Here is a 20,000-nt window from a genome sequence, read left to right as displayed (position 1 = left end):
TATCCGTAAACATCTGAAATTCCTTAAAACTCCCCCAGATTCCATAATCATGGACAACAACAACCCATCCTGATACCGGACATCCTCATATCAAGGATAAATAAATTCGTCAGCCCCATAGTTACGAGATATCAATCAAGCCATACCATAACAAAGTCACTCCCGTAGAATACAGGGATCCTACTTTGCTTATAAGTTTACGGAGAAAACAAGATTGATGCCTTTCTCACAATAACACCCACACTACGTAGTTTAATTCAAACTTCCGGCCATAGGTGCATGATCTGATACGACCTGTATCAACAAAAGAAGGGTTGTTCCGGAGGGATTACAATAACAACAACAACTAATACTACGACGACGTACATCCTGTCGTAAACTGACGCCTACACGGAAGCATTTCGTTACAATGATGATGATGATGATGATGATGATGATGATAATGATAATAATAATAATAATAATAATAATAATAATAATAATAATAATAATAATAATAATAATAATAATAATAATAATAATAATAATAATATAATTAGAAGAAGAAGGAGAAGAAGAAGAAGAAGAAGAAGAAGAAAAAGATGAAGAAGAAGAAGAAGAAGAAGAAGAAGAAGAAGAAGAAGAAGAAGAAGAAGAAGAAGAAGAAGAAGAAGAAGAAAGAAGAAGAAGAAGAAGAAGAAGAAGAAGGAGAAGAAGAAGAAGAAGAAGAAGAAGAAGAAGAAGAAGAAGAAGAAGAAGAAGAAGAAGAAGAAGAAGTTTAGCGAACAATAGCCTACTCTAATGAACACACTATTACACACTATATTTCCTACCTTTAATCTTAAAGCGGTGGTGGAGTTACAAACGTCTTTTGCAGTGATTGTAAAACTCTCTTCATCTGAAAGGAACACGGAACTGTTGGCTGCTGATTTCCAAACAAATTCCCCACCATCTCTGAAGAACGCATCGGAGCGATTGACTCCAAGAACAACTTTTGAACCTTCGGGATCATAAGCTGTGATTTGCATATGGGCATCTTGTCCTTTGAAGACTACGACAGTACTTTGGGAATGTACGACAGGTGGCTCGTTGTCTGAAAAATTGGAAAAGAGAAATTAATATCTTGGAAAATGAATTCACTGAAAATGGTTAGATGCTGGAGCCAATGCATTCGTGGAAAAGGAATGATTGATCCAACAAGGTGTGTTTCGATGATGCAACAGGAATAATCAATGGCCTCAGTGTCATACCAATAACATCGACGACGACCACGACGACGACCATTACCACCACCGTCGTCGTCGTCGTCATCATCATCATCATCGTCGTCGTCATCATCATTATCATTATGATCGTTGTCGTCATCGTCTTCGTTATTATAATCACCAGCATTTTCATTCTCCGTCTCTTCTTTATCCTCGTCCTCCACTCCCTCTCATTCTACTCCTAATCCCCACTATTCCTCCTCATCTTTCTCATTCATCATCATCATCATCATCATCATCATCATCATCATCATCATCATCATGAACATCAGCATCATCAACATCACACATCTATGTTGCCTTACCTCTATTTGGAGACCAATCCGTCTGTACAACAGAGGGTACACACTGCAGACAAGGGTCGTAAGGTTTCGGAGACAAATCACTGTAACACTTGTTATCAATGTAACATGTGTTGGGCTAAATGGGAGACAAAATTAAAAATAACACTTGGTGTAGTTTTGGAAACAACTTCAATACTTGTAAATGTAACCTCTGTCTGAATGGAAGATTAATTTATAGATTACAACTTATAAAATTTTGGAGTTTTTGTCAACGTACAAAACGCTTGACAGTAATACTTGTTGTCAATGTAACGCATATTTAGCTGAATGGAAGATGAACTTAAAGATAACATTAAAAACTTGTTGTGTTGTCAATGTAACATGTGTTTGACAGTAACACTTGTCACTGTAACACAACTTTGTCCGAACGGAAGATGAATTTACAGATAACACTAAAAACGTGTTTCTTAAGAAAAATCTATTTTTGTGTTGCTGGTGTGACGTTTTGGGGAAAATTCTGAAACTGGCCGGTAAGGAGAGAGTTAAGGCAACAATTAAAACCACTTGTTAAACATCCTTATATCATATATCTTGACATTGAAATTACCTGTACAATGTTCTTTTTCTAAAGTATTGGAGGGTTGAAATCTATATGTTGTACATTTTATCATATTATTTGTTTTATAATTTTCATTCTAGCGGGGTACGCTGGGGGGCTGGTCTTACTCACCCTAACTGGCCATTCCACGCTAGTAGAATTGTATAAGTGCCAATACAAAACGCCACCCAATCGGCAATTTGCACTTTATGGAATGGAAATTTGATTCTATGTGTCCTGTCGAGAAGTATTATGATGCGATTTCAATACAGTGAAACCATATGATATAAATGTATATTTTTTTAGAATGGGTCTGAAGTTAATTCCTATTTTATACTTTGAAACGGCGCCATCCTTTAACAATAATTTGGTATTGTTCCCACGTGAAAAACTATGGTTATTTGCTGCCGCCGCCGCTGCCGCCGCCGCCGCCGCCGCTGCTACTGCTGCTGCTGATGATGATAATGGTGACGATGACGATGACGATGATGATGATGATGATGCTGCTGCTGATGATGATGATGATGATGATGATGATGATAATGACGATGATGATGATGATGGTGATGATGACGATGATGATGACGATGACGATGATGGTGGCAATGATGATGATGATGATGACGACGACGACGACGATGATGATGATAATGATGATGATGATGATGATGATGATGATAACAATCACAAACTCTTACCTTAACCGTGCATCCATATCTCCCTCCTCGCCGACACCTGAGACAGGTGGAGTCATAGATGGTCAAGTACTTTGTCCTTACGACATCATTTCTGTTTTTGGCCTGACAAGGGGTGGTGATATTTTTAAGATCATACTTTAATCTTCTTAAAAGGATAACTAGGACATTATTTTATACTTTAAATGCCATATACATGACATGATCTTCAAATAATCGTTATAAATTAAATTTGTTTTCAATCATCACTAACATTGACATATTCATCTTCATGTCCCAATGATTTCAACTCTCAGGTTATCAATTTCTTTAACGTTAGCAAATGAATCCGTACTTTTTGTTTCGAATAAATGTAGGATAGGGCAAAAAGGAGTGGACCTAAACCATTTCCCTAGATACATTCAAATCAGATAAGATAGTAGTAGTAGTAGTAGTAGTAGTAGTAGTAGTAGTAGTAGTAGTAGTAGTAGTAGTAGTAGTAGTAGTAGTAGTAATAGTAGTAGTAGTAGCGTATGGCGACACCTCCAAATTCGTTTCGTCAACCCAGCTTCGAAAGTCTTCCTCCGCCCTAAGGGCGGTTTCATATCCACCATCAAGTATAGTTACTGGACAGTGGAAGACGATGTGATCGCTGGTCTCTGGAGCTGCCTGACATTTCCGGCAGGCATCACTGTTCCCAAGTTTCCATCTGCACATATTTGATGCAGTTCTGCCATGTCCAGTTAAGAGGCGATTTGAGAAAACCCAGTATTTCCTGGCGCTGTGGAATGCAGACACTCTTTTAGTTGGATATGATGTTTCCTCCTCTTGGTGTTTCCATGTTCCACATTTCTCTCCAGTTTTCCTCCACACTGAAGTCTGCCATTTTTGTTAGGTGGAAAGGTCTTCTCGATTTGAGTCTTGTTTTTGGATGGTGCCCCCTTCATGATTATTTTTATGGGAGTATTATCTGTGGCTTCGTCAATTCTTGCATGCATTCTTTGATTAGCGTCTTGTCGTCTAAGACTTGGTGCAATGCCGCTCAGTGTTTGGAGCCACTGAGATGGAGTTGACTTGAGACATCATGTTATAATTCTCATTGATTCTCTTAATCGGATGTCAATGCGGTTTACATGTGGGAACCTCATCCAAACAGGGGTACAGTATTCCCCCACACTATAGCACAGTGCCAAAGCAGACGTTCTCAGTACCTGGCTCCCCAGGTGATACTTGCGAGTTTTCTCACAAGGCTGTTTCTTTTTGAGATTTTAATTGCAGTTCCCTTAATGTGTTTGCGATAATTTAGTTGTCTGTCCAATGTAATGCCAACGTATTTAGGATTGGGGTCTGGGGGTGGTATTAAGTTACCGGCTGTGATCTTCAGTTCTTTTGTTGCCTCTCGATTATTCAAGTGGAAGTTTGTGGATACTGATTTGGTGGTATTCATTTTTAGGTGCCAACTATCAAAGTATTGTTTCAGGCGGATGGTGTTTTTGCTTAGAACTTTTCCTGAGAAGGTTCATCACGTTGCCGTCGTACAGAAGCTTGTGCGCTGCCATGACCCTGAAGCCTAGATCCAATCATTTCTGGAACAGCTGGAGTTGAGTAGCCAGACCAAGAATGATCCAAACCGGCGTCCAGACAAGGTTCTTCCTTCTCCTCGACCCACACTTCCAACTCAATGAAAGTAGATGAACTTTACTTATCCACTTCTGGAAATTAACATTGGGTGTTGCCATAGACTAATGAATTTCTGAACATAATTAAGCTAATAAATATTAAAATGGAAATACAATGACATAGAAATAAACCAACGAAAAGCTTAACAAAACTAAACACATTAAAAACATCTCTCTCATACCTCCCAAATTCACACACACACACACACAACACACACACACACACACACAAAACACACACACACACACACACACACACTCTCTCTCTCTCTCTCTCTCTCTCTCTTTCGAAATTAATCAAACTACAATTTTTTAAAGGTTCTGTGTGTTGGTACGACTCATCCAGCGGGCAGAACAGGTGAGTATGTTACCTAACTCATAGCATAGATAGTTGAATGAATGAAGATGACGTCTATCAACTCATTGTATTTGGTATTAGGCCGCCAATAATTGAGTGATTAGTCAGACATTATACCAAATGGACGCGGTGGGCAACACGATATGTTTTTCTTACCTGAAGTCGAATGCTGTAAAACTTGGGGATTTCATGGAAGATCTGATAGAGGTAGGACATGTACGGAAGGACACACATGAACTGACCATTGGGACTCAGCACACTGGACGTGACGAAGTTTTGGCCAAGGACAGCCACGCCAGTCCTTGTTATCTAGGGGATATATGGAATTTAGAGGAATACCGTATTTTACTATCATTACCACTACTACTACTACTACTACTACTACTACTACTACTACTACTACTACTACTACTACTACTATTACTACTACTACTACTACTACTACTACTACTACTACTACTACTACTATTACTACTACTACTACTACTACTACTATTGCTGCTTCTACCACAAGATTTACCGTAACTATTACTACTACTACTACTACTCCTACTTCTACTACTACGACTACTACTACAACTGCTGCTGCTGCTGCTGCTGCTGCTACTACTACTACTACTACTACTACTACTACTACTACTACCGCTACTACTACTACTACTACTACTACTACTACTACTACTACTATACTACTACTACTACTACTACTACTACTACTACTACTACTACTACTACTACTACTACGACTACTACTACTACTACTACTACTACTACTACTACTACTACTACTACTACTACTACAGGACACTTACTCTAACAGGGTTAATTTCACAGGCAAGTGAATCTTCTTGGAACTTTTGTGAAAAGGCGATAAGAGTGCATTGCTCTATGGACAGATCACAAGCTTCGTACTCAGTGACGCCCACCACTTCGGACGATGTCTTTGGTCTTGCTGTAAACAGCAAGTGGGGTGATGATGTTGTTGGTGATGATGATGTTATTGATGATGAAGAGGGTGAAGATGATGTTAATAACCATGATAATGAAGTCCATGGTGAAACTGATGACGATGGCGACGACGACGACGACGATGATGAAGATGATGATAGTAATGATGATGATGAGTCTAGTGACGAAGTCGATGAAAACAATGATATAAAATCTTCATAAGATTTATATTTTGGGTAAACTCTAGCCGTTGGTGGTAAAAAAGTAGATGTTGTTGAAGGCGTTGTTGTTGTTGGTGCTGCTGTTGTTGTTGTTGATGTTGATGTTGATGTTGATGTTGATGCTGTTGTTGTTGTTGATGATGATGATGATGATGATGATGATGGTGTGGAGAATGCAGATGGCGTTGTCGATAATATCAAGGAGTCCAATTTATTTGTTTCTACGGGGGAAGCCGTCTCCATAGTTGAGGAAGATGCTGTACTGTCTGGGTGTGAATCTTCATCTACGGACAGATAGTGAAAGATATTCAGCAAGTTAAAAAAAACTATGTTAGATAAAAGTGTGACCAAGAAAGCGCCATTAGGCGTGAAGCCGTAGTTTATCCCGGTTTCTATAGCGTGAAATGGACAATAGCAATTACTTGTAACCCTTTAGATGAGATCTAGACTATCACAATATACTCTCCGCCAGATCTAACAGACCTAGCTACCCAATCACTGCTGGGTGGACAGGAGGGTCAGAAAAAAAATCTCGACTTCACCGGGGATCGATCCCGATCCCATGGCGTATGAAGCGAGTGCTCTATCCCCCGAGTTATCGGGACTCTCAGATAAAAACTATGGTAGACCAAATATGTGACCAACCCAGTCAAACCAGAATCTTGTTGGGTTTAGCGTTGAAAATTGAATTTAAAGTTTAAATATCATCCAACCTCTCAATCTGATATTAATTTTGATGAATTAGTCAATGAAAAAAAAGGGAAATTTAAAATTTTAAATACGAAAATTCAATTCAATTAAAAATAATTTTATAAGAGCCTGTATTCGTTCACAATAAATTGAACCATCCATTTCAATACTCATTGTCATTTAATAAGAGTTAACGTTTAAACTTTAAATAATAAAAGAAAATAAAAAATTGTAATATCTTCTAATAGGCATCATGTTTCGTCTTATAGTACGGTACGTGTTGCCGTTGAAATCCCTTGAATAACGCATTGAGCATGTTTAGTGGTTATTGCATTATATATTTGCTCGTGAAAACTACAATTTCATTATTCTGATCATCATTCCGACTTAAACTTCTATTTTAGGCATCTACTTGCGGCTATGTGGTCTTATCTTGTGGTAAGACACTCACGTTCGGATCGGATTTAGCTTTTATATAGCGCAATATCCACTAAACGGTCAGTCTTATAAAATGAAAAAATCAAATCTCTTTACAAGGAGTCTCTGTTCAACAGCAATGCTCGGCGCATAGTTGAGTCCTTTGAGAAGGCTCTTTACTCAAATTCTCTCACCGTACTCGGGTGTAAAACGAGTACCTGGATGTTAACAGCGTTGTCTCTGTCCGAAGAAAAAGTAATATCGCCTAACAAATGTTAAATGTTGCTGTTGGCCAGGGACCCCATGTAAAGCGCTTTGAGCACGTGATATTACGCTAAATAAAAGCTCAATTTTTAATTTTAATTTACTTCATCCCGACAGTAAGGACGTGCAGTGAGTCACAAATAAGATGATTTAAATCAAACGCATTGAATTTTAAAACAAATCTGTAAAGGTTTCTATGAAACAGAATATTGAGTTATAAGCTAAAGTAATCTGAATTACAAAATCTTGTGAATGTTATTGGTAGGTTCAGAAATTACACTCCCTCTCCAAAATAACAAGAAAGAAGCATCCCAAAAAATCAGCCTATCTCGACTTGGGATCAAACCTCTAATAACCAGTAATTGGGAGATCTGAGGTTCGATCCCCAATTTAGGCAGGCTTATTTTTTAAGACGATTATAAATAAATAAATTGAGCTTTTATATAGAGCAATATCCACTGAACGTGCTCGAAGCTTAATTCTTTTCACACGGTTTCTTGATCAAATGTTATAAATAGATTGTGATCTGTTTGCCCTAAGTTCGAGTTTCGCCTAGCACGGCGCATTGTTGAGCCCTTGGAGAAGGCTCTTTACTCACATTCTCCAACTGTACTCAGGTGAAAATAATTATAAAAGCGCTTTACAAACTACATGTTTCGTCCTACAAGTTCAATGTGGCTTGGGACTCCTAAGCAAGTCTCTCATCTCTCATTCTTTCTTTGTGTTTCATTCATCGTGTTTTATTGACAAAATGGAAACCCAAACATCTACATTAACTGTTTTCGTTGATTAAATTAAATCTTTCATTTCGTTTCCTATTGTTGTTTATTTAGACGATTAGTCACATAATATCTAACCTTGTTGAATGTCACAGGCCTGTCCTCCGTATCCAGCTTTACAGACACAACCCGCTTCTCCACATGATCCTTCCACACAGCCTAAAGGACACGCCAACGCCTTCTTCAGGCCTTCAGGCCAATGTGTTGGTGTGAGAGTTTCATCGGTGAAGTTTGAGGCCTGTTCGATGGCAGTGAATTCACAAGTGGATTGGATCATTCGTACGTTGTGAATGGCCCACGAGATGTCTCTTTTTATCTAATTTAGGTAGAAATGAATAGATCTGATAAGGGATAGGTACGTACGTCAATGATCATATTATATTTATTAAACAATATTTAGGACGGTGTTAAGAACAAGTTGACTATCCCATAATTTGTCAAAACTTATACATATTCTTCACCCTTTAAAAAATATTCCAAGCCAAGTTTCGTTCAGCATTTCATGCTAAACTTTTTAATCTTTGACTACACATGAGCTTTATATAAAAGAGGTCATATAATCTATCATTAAATTATTTTTTAAAAATAAAGAGTTGGTGGTTAAAATTGTTCCGTATAGCCCAGGTTAAATTAATTTTTGCCAAAGAGCACAGAATTATAAAAATGGGAAAACTATTTTTACCGAGTGATATACGATTAACTTGCAAACCTTTCTTAAATTAAAGGTAATTCCATCACTCGTGGATTCAAATTATTATTTTTAATATCTACTAAAGCATAATGATCGTTCCTTAATTTGACCCTTTTAAACCGCCATCTGGCCTCCCCATTGCCAGATTCATTTGCGCTCACTTACAGACTTTATTACCGGATCGATTTTGATTGTTGATGGATCAAAATATGCGACTCGATCTATGAGTATATCAATTTCCGCAATTCAGTAGTATAATAGTTAAAATACTCGTAGATGAATGCCTGTTCGTATTGGCCTTTATTTCCCCTCAGATATTGCACTATAATATAAAAAATAAAGTATCATTAAAGCGGGAAAGCCCATTTGTTCTTATAATCGACCATTTAATTTATACGTGCATTATATTTCATTTTGTCTTGTTTTAATATCTTATAAGTTATCACAAGCCACTACAGATAAAATTTACTTTCATAGTTTCTTTTAATTTTTCCCCTGTGAACCGAAACTATATCCATCTTCAAAGCATGCCTCCCAGCTAAACCAAATGGCTTTCCAGATTCTGAGTTCTGAGCTGGAGTCCGCACTGGAAGGGCTCTCTACCAAGAGAACAGCAACAACGGTCCGGCTGAAGCCCGCATGGGAAAAACTCTACCAAGAGAGAAACAACGATCAGGATGAAGCCTGCATCGGAAGAATTCTCTACCAAGAGAGCAGTAATAACAATCAGGCTGAAGCTCGCATGTTAAGGATCTCTACAGAGCGCGAAGTATAAGCGATGCGGCTGAAGTCCGCGATAGATGAACCCTTCACCAAGAGAGCAGTTAAAGTGATGTGCCTGAGTTCAATGGGAAGAACCCTCATCAAGAAAGTAGTGACAACGGTGAGTCTGAAGCCGACATGGAAAGAAATATTCGACAAGAGGGCAGTAACGGTTATAAGACGATAAAGACTTTATTTAGGTTACAGTGCATAACTACAGGTGTGATTAAGTAATTGCATATCGGCTGTGACGGAAATTGTAAGAGTGCAAACACATAGACCAGGCCTCATAAGCGACTTGTATTATATGAAAATTTGGTTCCATATTAATCTGCTGGGAGGAGAGGGGAGGATTGAAGTTTTATGAAGAACATTGTGCCTTGTCATTGAGTGAATGCGCTTAACATATGTTCATAAATATATTTCCATTCATTGATTTATTTACACAACCCATACCTGAATATCCTGTTGACAGAAGTCAAAGACAACTGAAAGGACATGTCCAATGTAGCCGTATTCTGCACAAACTAGTGTAACGGGACTCTCAAATAGGGCCTTAGCACATGCATCAGAGGCCCCTATTTCTGTGATAGGGCCCGATTTGGGCCATCTGGGGAAGAAGATCTGAGAGGATATCACGTGATCCGGTTTGAAGAAGTAAGGTTCCGGTGGGACTGGTTTTGGCGGGACGAAGTCTTCTTGATCAGCTGTGCCAAAATTCTGAGCCTCGTTTTGGATGAGGTCGTCGCCATTTTTGTTTTTGTTGAGTGCCCTCTTTCGAATGAATCGTTTCTCTTCTGGTTTTAAGAGTAATTCGTCGTCCTCGCTGACTTGTGCTGGAGACAAAAGGGAGTTGGCATTTAAGAGGGTAAGGAAAGATCGGAGAGAGAGAGAGTAGAAGTCGTAGTAGTAGTAGTAGTAGTAGTAGTAGTAGTAGTAGTAGTAGTAGTAGTAGTAGTAGTAGTAGTAGTAGTAGTAGTAGGAGTAGTAGTGGTGGTGGTGGTGGTGGTGGTGGTGGTAGTAGTAGTAGTAGTAGTAGTGGTAGTAGTAGTAGTAGTAGTGGTAGTAGTAGTAGTTGTTGTAGTAGTAGTAGTAGTAGCAGTGGTAGTATTAGTAGTAGTAGTAGTAGTAGTAGTAGTAGTAGTAGTAGTAGTAGTAGTAGTAGTAGTAGTACCAGCAGAAGCTAAAGTAACAGCACTGCTAGCAGCACCAGTAAGTACACGTAGTGAGAGAGTGAAACGCAGAGGGAAACCGGTATGAATTATGACAATAAAGAAAATAAGGAGAACGGGATAAGATGCATTAACAATTTCTAAAGATATAATATTCATGTAAGAGCTTCGTTTCCACCTGCATTGTAAAGTCGAGCATTTTGTAATATTAATATATTACCTCCGGTCATCGCTCTATATTTATCCTGAAACGTGGATGAAAAAACAATTGCTGAATAAGAATCAACAATTGGTAGAGTGGCCCTCTAACATGGCAAGTCAATTTCATCATACAGGTACCGGGATAAGCTCCGATGACCTAATAAACTTGAGCTTTTATATAGAACAATATCCACTTAATGTGCTCAAAGCGCTTTACAAAGGGTCCCTGACCAACAGCAACACATAACACGTAGAACGAGACATGACGCCTGTTCGGCGATATTACAATTTTTCCGACAGGATATTGCTACGCTGTTGACGGCCAGGCACTCATTTTACACCTGAGTGGGGTGAGAGAATGTGAATAAAGAGCCTTTTTCGAAGGACTCAGCTATGCGCCGAGCGAGGCTCGAACCCAGGACCTTCCGATCCGAAAGCGAGTGTCATATCACAAGACCAGATAGCCGCACGATAGTGATTGGGGGCCTACAATGTCATATCTATATCGGTGATAACGATGCCTACCTGTGAGAACGGATCGCAACAGGTAAGAATCCACCGCATCGTGATATGTTGTAATGGATGGAAAACCGAATTTTTCTTGGGCTACAGATAAATAGATGAACAAAAAGATAAAAGGGGACAAAAAGATAAGCAGGTTATTGGGTGAACAATGGGATACTATGTAAGAAACTATGTAAGTAACGCTACTAATAGGCTTCAACAGTCGTGACGTCTCTTCCCTAGTAAAGACGAATAGCAACTTAGTACCTGGTTCTAAACTATTGAAATAATGGCGGACGCCCTTATGAAATACTTCTCCGACGAGCATAAAAGTGTATCCAGAGGAGAAAACCATTATAAACCTGATCATGTTTTGACTTTTATACATTCTGATCACGTGACATGTGAAAAAGTTTTAGCCAGCATGAAGAATAAAAAGTACCGATTTTCTTTGTTTAGAACCAAGCTGCTCATTGCTGGACGGACGTGACATCAGACTATTGACTCCTATTAACCAGTCGCACTCTGGAAAGACGTTACATTATCCGTGGCCTGCGCTTGTATGCACGTTACCTATCACATGCCTCAACGTTCTATCCTCCGCCTCCCTCTGAGTTTGTAGGGATGTTGCTCATTGACAGCCTCAAACTGGTCAGGAACGTCAATCTCTGACGACCACGAGCTATTTTTCCTTCTATGTAGCCACTATGTGTTAGGCTTTCAATGTGCCCTAGTCCCCACACATGGCCAAGAAAGCCTTTTTTCATTTTTCTGATTGTTTTCACAATCTGTATGGGTTTCCCTATACTAGCAAAACTTCTACGTTTGTTATTCTATCTAACCATTTGATGTTTAGCAATCTTCTGTACAACCACATTTATTCGAAAGTTTCTAAGCGGTTTTGACATTCCTTGTCTAGAGTCTAGGTTTCACAAGCGTAGAGGAGAGAAGAGAGAATGTAAGCTTGGATCACATTAAATTTAGTGTTTAATTTAATCTTGGCGGCAGAGATGACCGGTCTTAAATTGTGGAAGGTGTTTTTAGCGATCGCAATTCTTTTTTCTACAAAATGTCTAGCGTCGTTCGTGATGGTTGCGAGATATTTAAACATTTCAACTTGTTTGATAGATTCCCCTTTGCTGGTGAGGTGAAAAGATAAATCTGGATTTTGTTTGTTAACGATCACGCATTTGGTTTTCTTGTCGTTCAGCAAAATTTGGCCAGAATTCTCGTCCTCAAAATATCGATCGATTTAAATGACCCTCATCTTGGCAAAAACTCTCAAATCTGGCACTTCGCGAGGTCCCAGGTTTAAGACTTTTTGCCAAGGTGACGGTCATTTAAATTTATCGATATTTGAAAGACGAGTTTTCCGGCCAAATTCTTAAATACGTCTCTTTCCATAGTGCCGCATTTAATTGGTCAAAGGAATAAAAAAAATAATACATAAATATGAAGTTATATTATGTGACTCTCAGTGTCAATCTGGTATTGTGTCAAGAGGTATCAGGTGAAGAGAGTTGAGTTTAAAGTCAATATGATCATTATTAAGGAATGTAGTATGTTTATCATTTAATTTTAAAATATACACCCCCTCCTCCCCCCCCCCCCCCCCCAATAAAAAAAAAATTAAAAAATTATGTCTCTTTTCTTTCTTACAAAATTTCTTTTTTTTTTATTCTTTCGTTTGTAAAGGCATATAGGCATTTCATTTAACAAAAATAAAACTTAGGTTAAACCTTCAATTATTTTGCGGGTTTTTTTCTTCTTTCCGATATTTGTAACGTGATACCGAGTTGAAAAGCCTTCAAAATCTCAGCCTTCGATGGTCTTTTGCAAGTTGAGGGTCATTTTATATTTAATCAATCAACAGTTAAAGCAAACATTTTTAAGTTCATAGAATTAGCTCTCTGGGTATTAGGCTCAGCTTTAGGGGAATAAAATAAGCAATCTATGACTAACGTTTAATTACGTACTGCTCGATATTACCAAAAACATTCATCTAATTCCATATTTTCAGCTTGATAAAACCAGAAAGCACTTATCTACACTATATACGCTCTCTGATTTTAAAAAATAGCACAACTTAATAATGTCGGACCTTCCGGTTTTTCTTAACGACAGTGATGATCACCTCCGAGGTAAAGGTCAACACTACCATGCCTTTACACGAAGGGTGTCTTTCATGCACGCTTATCAGCCAAAACGAGCGGCCCTCAAGTTTCTGAGTATTTATTTATGCAATAATGAATTATACATCATCAAGTTTGTGTCAAAATCTTGTGAAAATTGGTTAGAATCTAGATTGATGGCCGATAATTTCAACTGACAAGCATGCATTGAAGTAAAAAAAAAAAAACAACAAAAAAACAACAACAGATTTCCACTCATGGTATTCCTCAATCATAACTAACTAATAACAATGTCCCAAAGAGATATGAATAACTCACCTGGGAAAACCGATCGAAACAAATAGGAGTCTACGGCATCGTAATACGTGGTAATAGAAGGGATGACGTCATTGAATAATGAGGTATGTGGACACACGTCGCCGTTGCCGAAAGGTGAACAGTCGCATCGGGTCTCCGGGAAGAAATGTTCCTGTTTCGTGGTCACATCGGGTGGCTTTTCAAATAGGCTCTCTCCATGACGTATTCTGAAGAGAAGAAGGCATCAAGATAAACACAGTGAATTTTAGCAACATGTATCCAACACCACGTTAAGATCACATGTTCGAATGCTCCAATGAAACCCATGATCTCAAAGGCGTATTGTTTTGGTTGCTAAAGATCTTTATCGACACCACTGCGGTGTACAAGAATGTGGAAGAGACATAATGAATCATCAGGTTTAACAGTTTTTGACAATTACCGAAGGTCATCATATCGATTGATATTTAATGTACACTTTTCGGGTCAAAATTTTAAAAAGAATGTTTTGTCAGAAACTACAGCTCATGCATCTCCCCCCCCCCCCCCCCCCCCCCCCCCAAACAGGTCATAATGTGGAATACAATTTTCCATTTTCTCCATTGTATTGCTTCTCTTTTGTACTGAAATACTAACAATGGGGCATCGTGGCTCAGCGGTACGGTCTTTGCTTCGTACCCGAAAGGTACCGAGTTCGATCACCCGCCGCTGCTCTGTGTGGCCTTGAGCAAGTCACCTCGCCCTAGCTCAATTTGCGGCGCTGTACTGAGGCTGACGCCTGTGTTATTCCAGTTTTCCCTTGGAATAGACCCTAGAGACAAATTTCTCCTATGGGATGAATAAAGGGAATTTTATTATTATTTTCTTCTTATTATTATTTATAATAACCATATTTTCCTATTTCCACATACGCATATACCAAATTCGAGTGAGGTAATACATGAAAAGGTCTTACCCAAGAACATAATAAGCACAACCCTCCAAATATTTTACATGAGCATTTAGCAATCCTTATTAAGCCATAGAGGAGCTTTGTCTTTAGGGCTTATCTCCAAATAAAAATCCCCCAAATTAACCCAAGCAACAGCAACGCTGAGCTACACATTGATCAATTTGGGCTAAATGAATTAAAAAGAAAAAAAAACGAAATGCAATAAAAAAGGATTCAACCTCGGTGAGCAGTAAAGGGATGCCTTTTCCATTCAGCCATCTTGCCCATTCCTGCGCTTGTCTAGTGATCGGGAGGCCTTCCGAAAGCTCCCACATCCCCAGCATTCTTTTTTTATATAATGTTTTTTTTTAAGTATCTCCCCTCCCAAAAACCCTCTACTAGAACATTATAAAAAAAGTTATCCCCCTCCCAAACCCCCTACTAGAACATTATATTTAAAAAAAGAATACTGGGGATGTAGGAGCTTTCGGAAGGCCTCTTTTTTTAAAAAAAAAGTCTCTCCCCTCCCAAACCCCCTACAAGAACATTATAAAAAAAAATAATAATGGGGATGTAGGAGCTTTCGGAAGGCCTCCCTAGTGATCACTTTAAAAGAAAAGGTTTTGTTGTATTTACCTCCAGCTTTCTGCAAAGGCTAATGTTCTCGTGATCTCATTGTCTTCATAACTAACTGTCTTATCCCTCTTCTGGAACTCGTTCTCAAGGTCGTTGTCAAAACTTCCACACAGCCCTGACCCTGAGTTTGTGTCAATGCTGGGTAAAAACAAGGCCAAGGCCAGTCCGTAATCCTCCACGTAAATCCTCAATCGACGTCCGCTCGTGAATATGATCTGTTTTTGATTTTGTTTTGGTGATTTAAAAAGAAATAATGAGGGTTTGGGATAATTGATAAATTCATGAAATAAAATAACGGAAACCTTGAAAGACAGTTTTTTAGATATATAAAAACTAACAAAAGAAAAAGAAATCAAAACAGTGACCATTAAAGACAAAAACGAAAAATAAAAAAAACGAACAAAACCCAAAAGAAATAGGCCTATGAACTTGGCCATTTCAATTGAAAGTGGTCATTAATATCAGAAAAAGTAGACCTATTATTTCAAGGCCATTTTAAGTCAGCCTTATTCCCATACTTTAATCGTAGTCAGGTTTCAACAAATTGATTGGACACAACAACGACAACAATAAAGGCGATATCTCCATTTTGAATTCCATCTGCAATACGGCTGGCTACATGACATAGAGCTATCCAAACTCCGAGGTCACAAGAAAAAGTCATAAAAGAGTCATCATCGGTTGCAAATATGACAAAAGGTCATTTCCGTAATGTTCCGACATAAAACGATATCAATATTTAGTAATTCAAAGAATTTTAGAAATGGTATCTCTTCATAAGTTTCTGTGAATCGAATAGTGACAAATAGAAAAGGCACCGACTCAGAGACTTGTATCAAAAGAACGGAGAGAATAGCTTTTTAAAGTGATATAAAGTGTCGGCAGAGTTTGAGACTTTTGATATTTTTTATACTTGATGCTGATACTCTATTTCATCAATTCCCTTGGCTTCAGACCCTCGGTTTTTGATTAAATATGCCAACATAGTACCGTTTTGAGACGATTGGTCTCTTATTACAAAGACGAAAGTAACGAACGTCTTATTGGGTGGCCGGTTGAAGATTGTAATCGCCTCTCTTAAAGTTTAGAGTCAAGTTGCAATAATTGGATTCTTACAATGACCAAGCTTTTGCGTGTACGACGTATTATTACGCCAAAATAATGTTGAATGATGACTATCCTTTTTACCGTTATAGATCTTTTGTCAGCACCGTCGTATATTCTGACGTCATCGCTGAGATAGCTGTACGGAAACGTCACTTCCACACTTCCAGCCTTTTGACGTCGATGGCAATTGTCAACGGATATGACGTCAACGCCTTCCTGGATGACGACACCGCATACACAGAATCCAGTCTTGCTGCGGCAACTTGATACTCGAATGTGGACCTGGGGATAAGAAGCCACATTGCCGTATACGCTGGAAAATCAAATTATTTGGCTTAGGTTTTTTAAATATTTGGTCAGAAAACGTTTACTTCTAATGTCGACCAAATCAGAGCTTTTATATATAGAGCAATATCCACTACACGTGCTCAAAGCAACGCTGTTGATGGCCAGGTACTCATTTTACACCTGATTACGGTGAGAGAATGTGAATAAAGAGTCTTTTCCAAGACTCAACTATGCGCCGAGCGAAGCTCGAACCCATGACCTTCCGATCCGAAAGCGAGTGTCATACCACAAGACCACAAAGCCTCACCAAAATTGAGGCGGTATGTCATAAGATATTTTTGTAATATTCAATAAATTTCATCTTTCGCCTGACATCTCTGCTGCTAAAATTCTGTTTATTTCTGTTGATAAAGTTATCGGAAGCCACGGCTTACATTTATCGTTGCTCTTTTTTTATTTTGCTTTCCAGGTGTCAGCATTGCGTTTTACCTTCAAGCAAAAATTGTTTTTTTTTAATTCTCAAAAAAAAAAAAAAAACAACAAAAAAAAAAAAAAAAAAGCAATCGAACAAAACAAAAAATTCCTACCTCGAAAATGTGGCTGTCAGACGAACTTTTATAGAGAGTGAATGTCCCTTGAACGTAAAGGTTGTAAGGTCTGTTTGATTAAAACGGTCAAGGCTGAGAATAGTTAATTAGGAATAGAAAATGAAACAGAATAGGAAATTAAATATGGTGTGTGTGTGTATATGTGTGTGTGTATATATATATATATATATATATATATATATATATATATATATGTGTGTGTGTGTGTGGTGTGGGGGGGGGGGTGATGGTGGAACGAAATCGTACATAGTAAGGTTTCCTACCGCAGCCAATATGCATCAAATTCTCGACAAATGAAGATGGATAATTTTTTTCAAAATTAGTTTTGTTTCAAAAAGAAATTATTTAGAATACAAGAATTTAAAAAGGTATGGTCTTGAGAAGAAAAATTAATCGATTAAAAGGTGCATTTTCAGCCTGATAGTTGTAATATATGTGGTGGATGAATTGTTTATGTTTAGGGGTTACTATATTTAGACACTAAGTATGTAAAAAAACATGATGCTGAGATGTTGGAGAAAAATCAAATTAAGATTGATAAATATAGTCTTGAATATTTATAATGTGTATTTCCACGGATTCATCATGCTGAAAGTGCATCAAAATGCTTCAATATGATTACCCAGCAGGTCAAATGGAACAAACTTCCCATTTCATACAATACAAGTCGCGTGAGTGTATCTTTTTTAACTAGAATTTTTATAATATCCGTTCTTGCTAATAACCACGTACTCATTCACAGTTGAGTCGGATGAAGTAATGGATGCAAAGTTCTTTATCCAATAAGTTAACAATGCCTTGGTAAGAGGGTATAGGGTTTGTTTTGTTTTGTTTTGTTTTGTTTTTTGTTTGTTTTTTTTTTTGTATTTTGCGATCAATGTCGGCCATCTTGTTATTAATCACGCTGAACATCGCTTAACTTTTTTTCTTACTAGACAAGACACAGTGCCGCTTCGACACCGACGTCGACTACGATGGTTGGAAAACTATGTTAAGGGTGATGAAGATGGAGGTGGTGATGGGGTGTTGGTGGTGGTGGAGATAACGGTGCTGTTGTTAATGCTGTTGTTTTTGTTGTTGCTGTTGTTGATGTTATTGGTAGTGATACAGTAATGGTGGTGGTGGTGGTGGTGGTGGTATTGATTGTGATGGTGGTGGTAGCTGTAGTTTTGTTGGCGTTAGTGGAGTTGGTGTTGTTAATGGTGGTAGTGGTGGTGGTGATGCTGATGGTGGTGGTAGTAGTAGAGGTGGTGGTAATGGTGGTAGTAGGGGTGGTGGTAATGGTGGTAGTAGGGGTAGTGGAAATGGTGGTAGTAGGGGTGGTGGTAATGGTGGTAGTAGGGGTGGTGGTAATGGTGGTAGTAGGGGTAGTGGAAATGGTGGTAGTAGGGGTGGTGGTAATGGTGGTAGTAGGGGTGGTGGTAATGGTGGTAGTAGGGGTAGTGGAAATGGTGGTAGTAGGGGTGGTGGTAATGACGGTAGTAGGGGTGGTGGTAATGGTGGTAGTAGGGGTGGTGGTAATGGTGGTAGTAGGGGTGGTGGTAATGGTGGTAGTAGGGGTGGTGGTAATGGTGTTAGTCCTAATCATGACAACATACTTGCCATCCAGTGTAACGACGTGAGGATCTGTAACCACGTGACAACGGCCATACTTGAGGTCTTCTAGCAACAACTTGCAAGATGAAAACATTCGATGAGGAAGGCGGAGGAAGGTGGGGGGGGGGGGGGGGGGAAGAGAGGAAAATGAACATATCAAAATCTGATTTAAAAGCTGTGAATTTTATTGAATGAGTTTCAACGAACGGCAATTCCAACGTAACACATCATGAACTCTAAATGTGACCCACCGTGTCAAATCTGGTATCATGTCATAATGTACTAGACGAAGACAATTTAGTTTTTAAGTCAAAATAATCAGAATTTGGAAATTTAAGCTTTTAGAAAAATAAAGTTTCCTCATCTCATGCCTTGGTTCCAAGCGTGGGCGATCAAATCTTTCCAACCTTATCTATCGTTCGTTGCCATGATGGTCTCCACTTGACTTCTTCCTTGTGTCCCGTTCATAACGTTGTCCACCAATGTCATACTATGTCTTCCTGTTGCTCGATAAAGATCTAAACAAGTGTGTATGAAAGGTGACAGACAAAGCAAGAAATAAAAATAGAAGAAAAAAACCATCCCAAAAAATCAGTCTACCTCGACTGGGGATCTCTCGATAATTGTCCCAACTATCGGAAGCCTCTGTGGTGTAATGGTAGCACTCTGACCGGTAATCAGAAGGTCTGAGGTTCGATCCCCAGTCGAGGTAGACTGAGTTTTTGGGATGTTTTGTTTCTTCTATTTTTCTCTATTGCTTTGTCTGGCACCTTTCATACACACTTGTTCAGATCTTTATCTTATACTGGTGGCTGCTCCTTAATTTCTTTAATTTGATACTTCCTGTTGCTGGATTTCCATCTATCATTCCTGTTGTCACCAGCTTCTCTATCCGCTCTCTCCTTATTAAAAAACTTAA

At 38.6% G+C, this 20,000-nt stretch overlaps 1 protein-coding gene across 2 annotated transcripts in view; it reads right to left on the bottom strand.

Moving 5' to 3' along the window:
• Positions 1-20,000, bottom strand: part of LOC144976898 (von Willebrand factor D and EGF domain-containing protein-like) — a 62,237-nt gene that overhangs the window by 27,568 nt on the left and 14,669 nt on the right. The window contains exons 10-22 of one of the 2 annotated variants that reach the window (XM_078921457.1): positions 19,084-19,157; positions 17,465-17,534; positions 16,671-16,871; positions 15,483-15,697; positions 13,937-14,142; positions 11,508-11,588; positions 10,066-10,445; positions 8,235-8,472; positions 5,650-6,290; positions 4,994-5,146; positions 2,825-2,926; positions 1,550-1,664; positions 813-1,072 (exon numbers count right to left, since the gene is read on the bottom strand). In XM_078921457.1, coding sequence (XP_078777583.1) covers positions 813-1,072; positions 1,550-1,664; positions 2,825-2,926; positions 4,994-5,146; positions 5,650-6,290; positions 8,235-8,472; positions 10,066-10,445; positions 11,508-11,588; positions 13,937-14,142; positions 15,483-15,697; positions 16,671-16,871; positions 17,465-17,534; positions 19,084-19,157 — 2,736 coding nt within the window. The remainder of the gene's footprint in view (positions 1-812; positions 1,073-1,549; positions 1,665-2,824; positions 2,927-4,993; positions 5,147-5,649; positions 6,291-8,234; positions 8,473-10,065; positions 10,446-11,507; positions 11,589-13,936; positions 14,143-15,482; positions 15,698-16,670; positions 16,872-17,464; positions 17,535-19,083; positions 19,158-20,000) is intronic. The other variant, XM_078921458.1, reaches the window with a different exon arrangement.

This window comes from Berghia stephanieae, chromosome 7, assembly GCF_034508935.2.
Source record: "Berghia stephanieae isolate SIO BIC M18660-M18661 chromosome 7, UCSD_Bste_1.3, whole genome shotgun sequence".
NCBI lineage: Eukaryota > Metazoa > Mollusca > Gastropoda > Nudibranchia > Aeolidiidae > Berghia > Berghia stephanieae.
The sequence above is the reverse complement of the archived record's forward strand: the minus strand, read 5'-3'. Positions and strand labels throughout refer to the sequence as shown.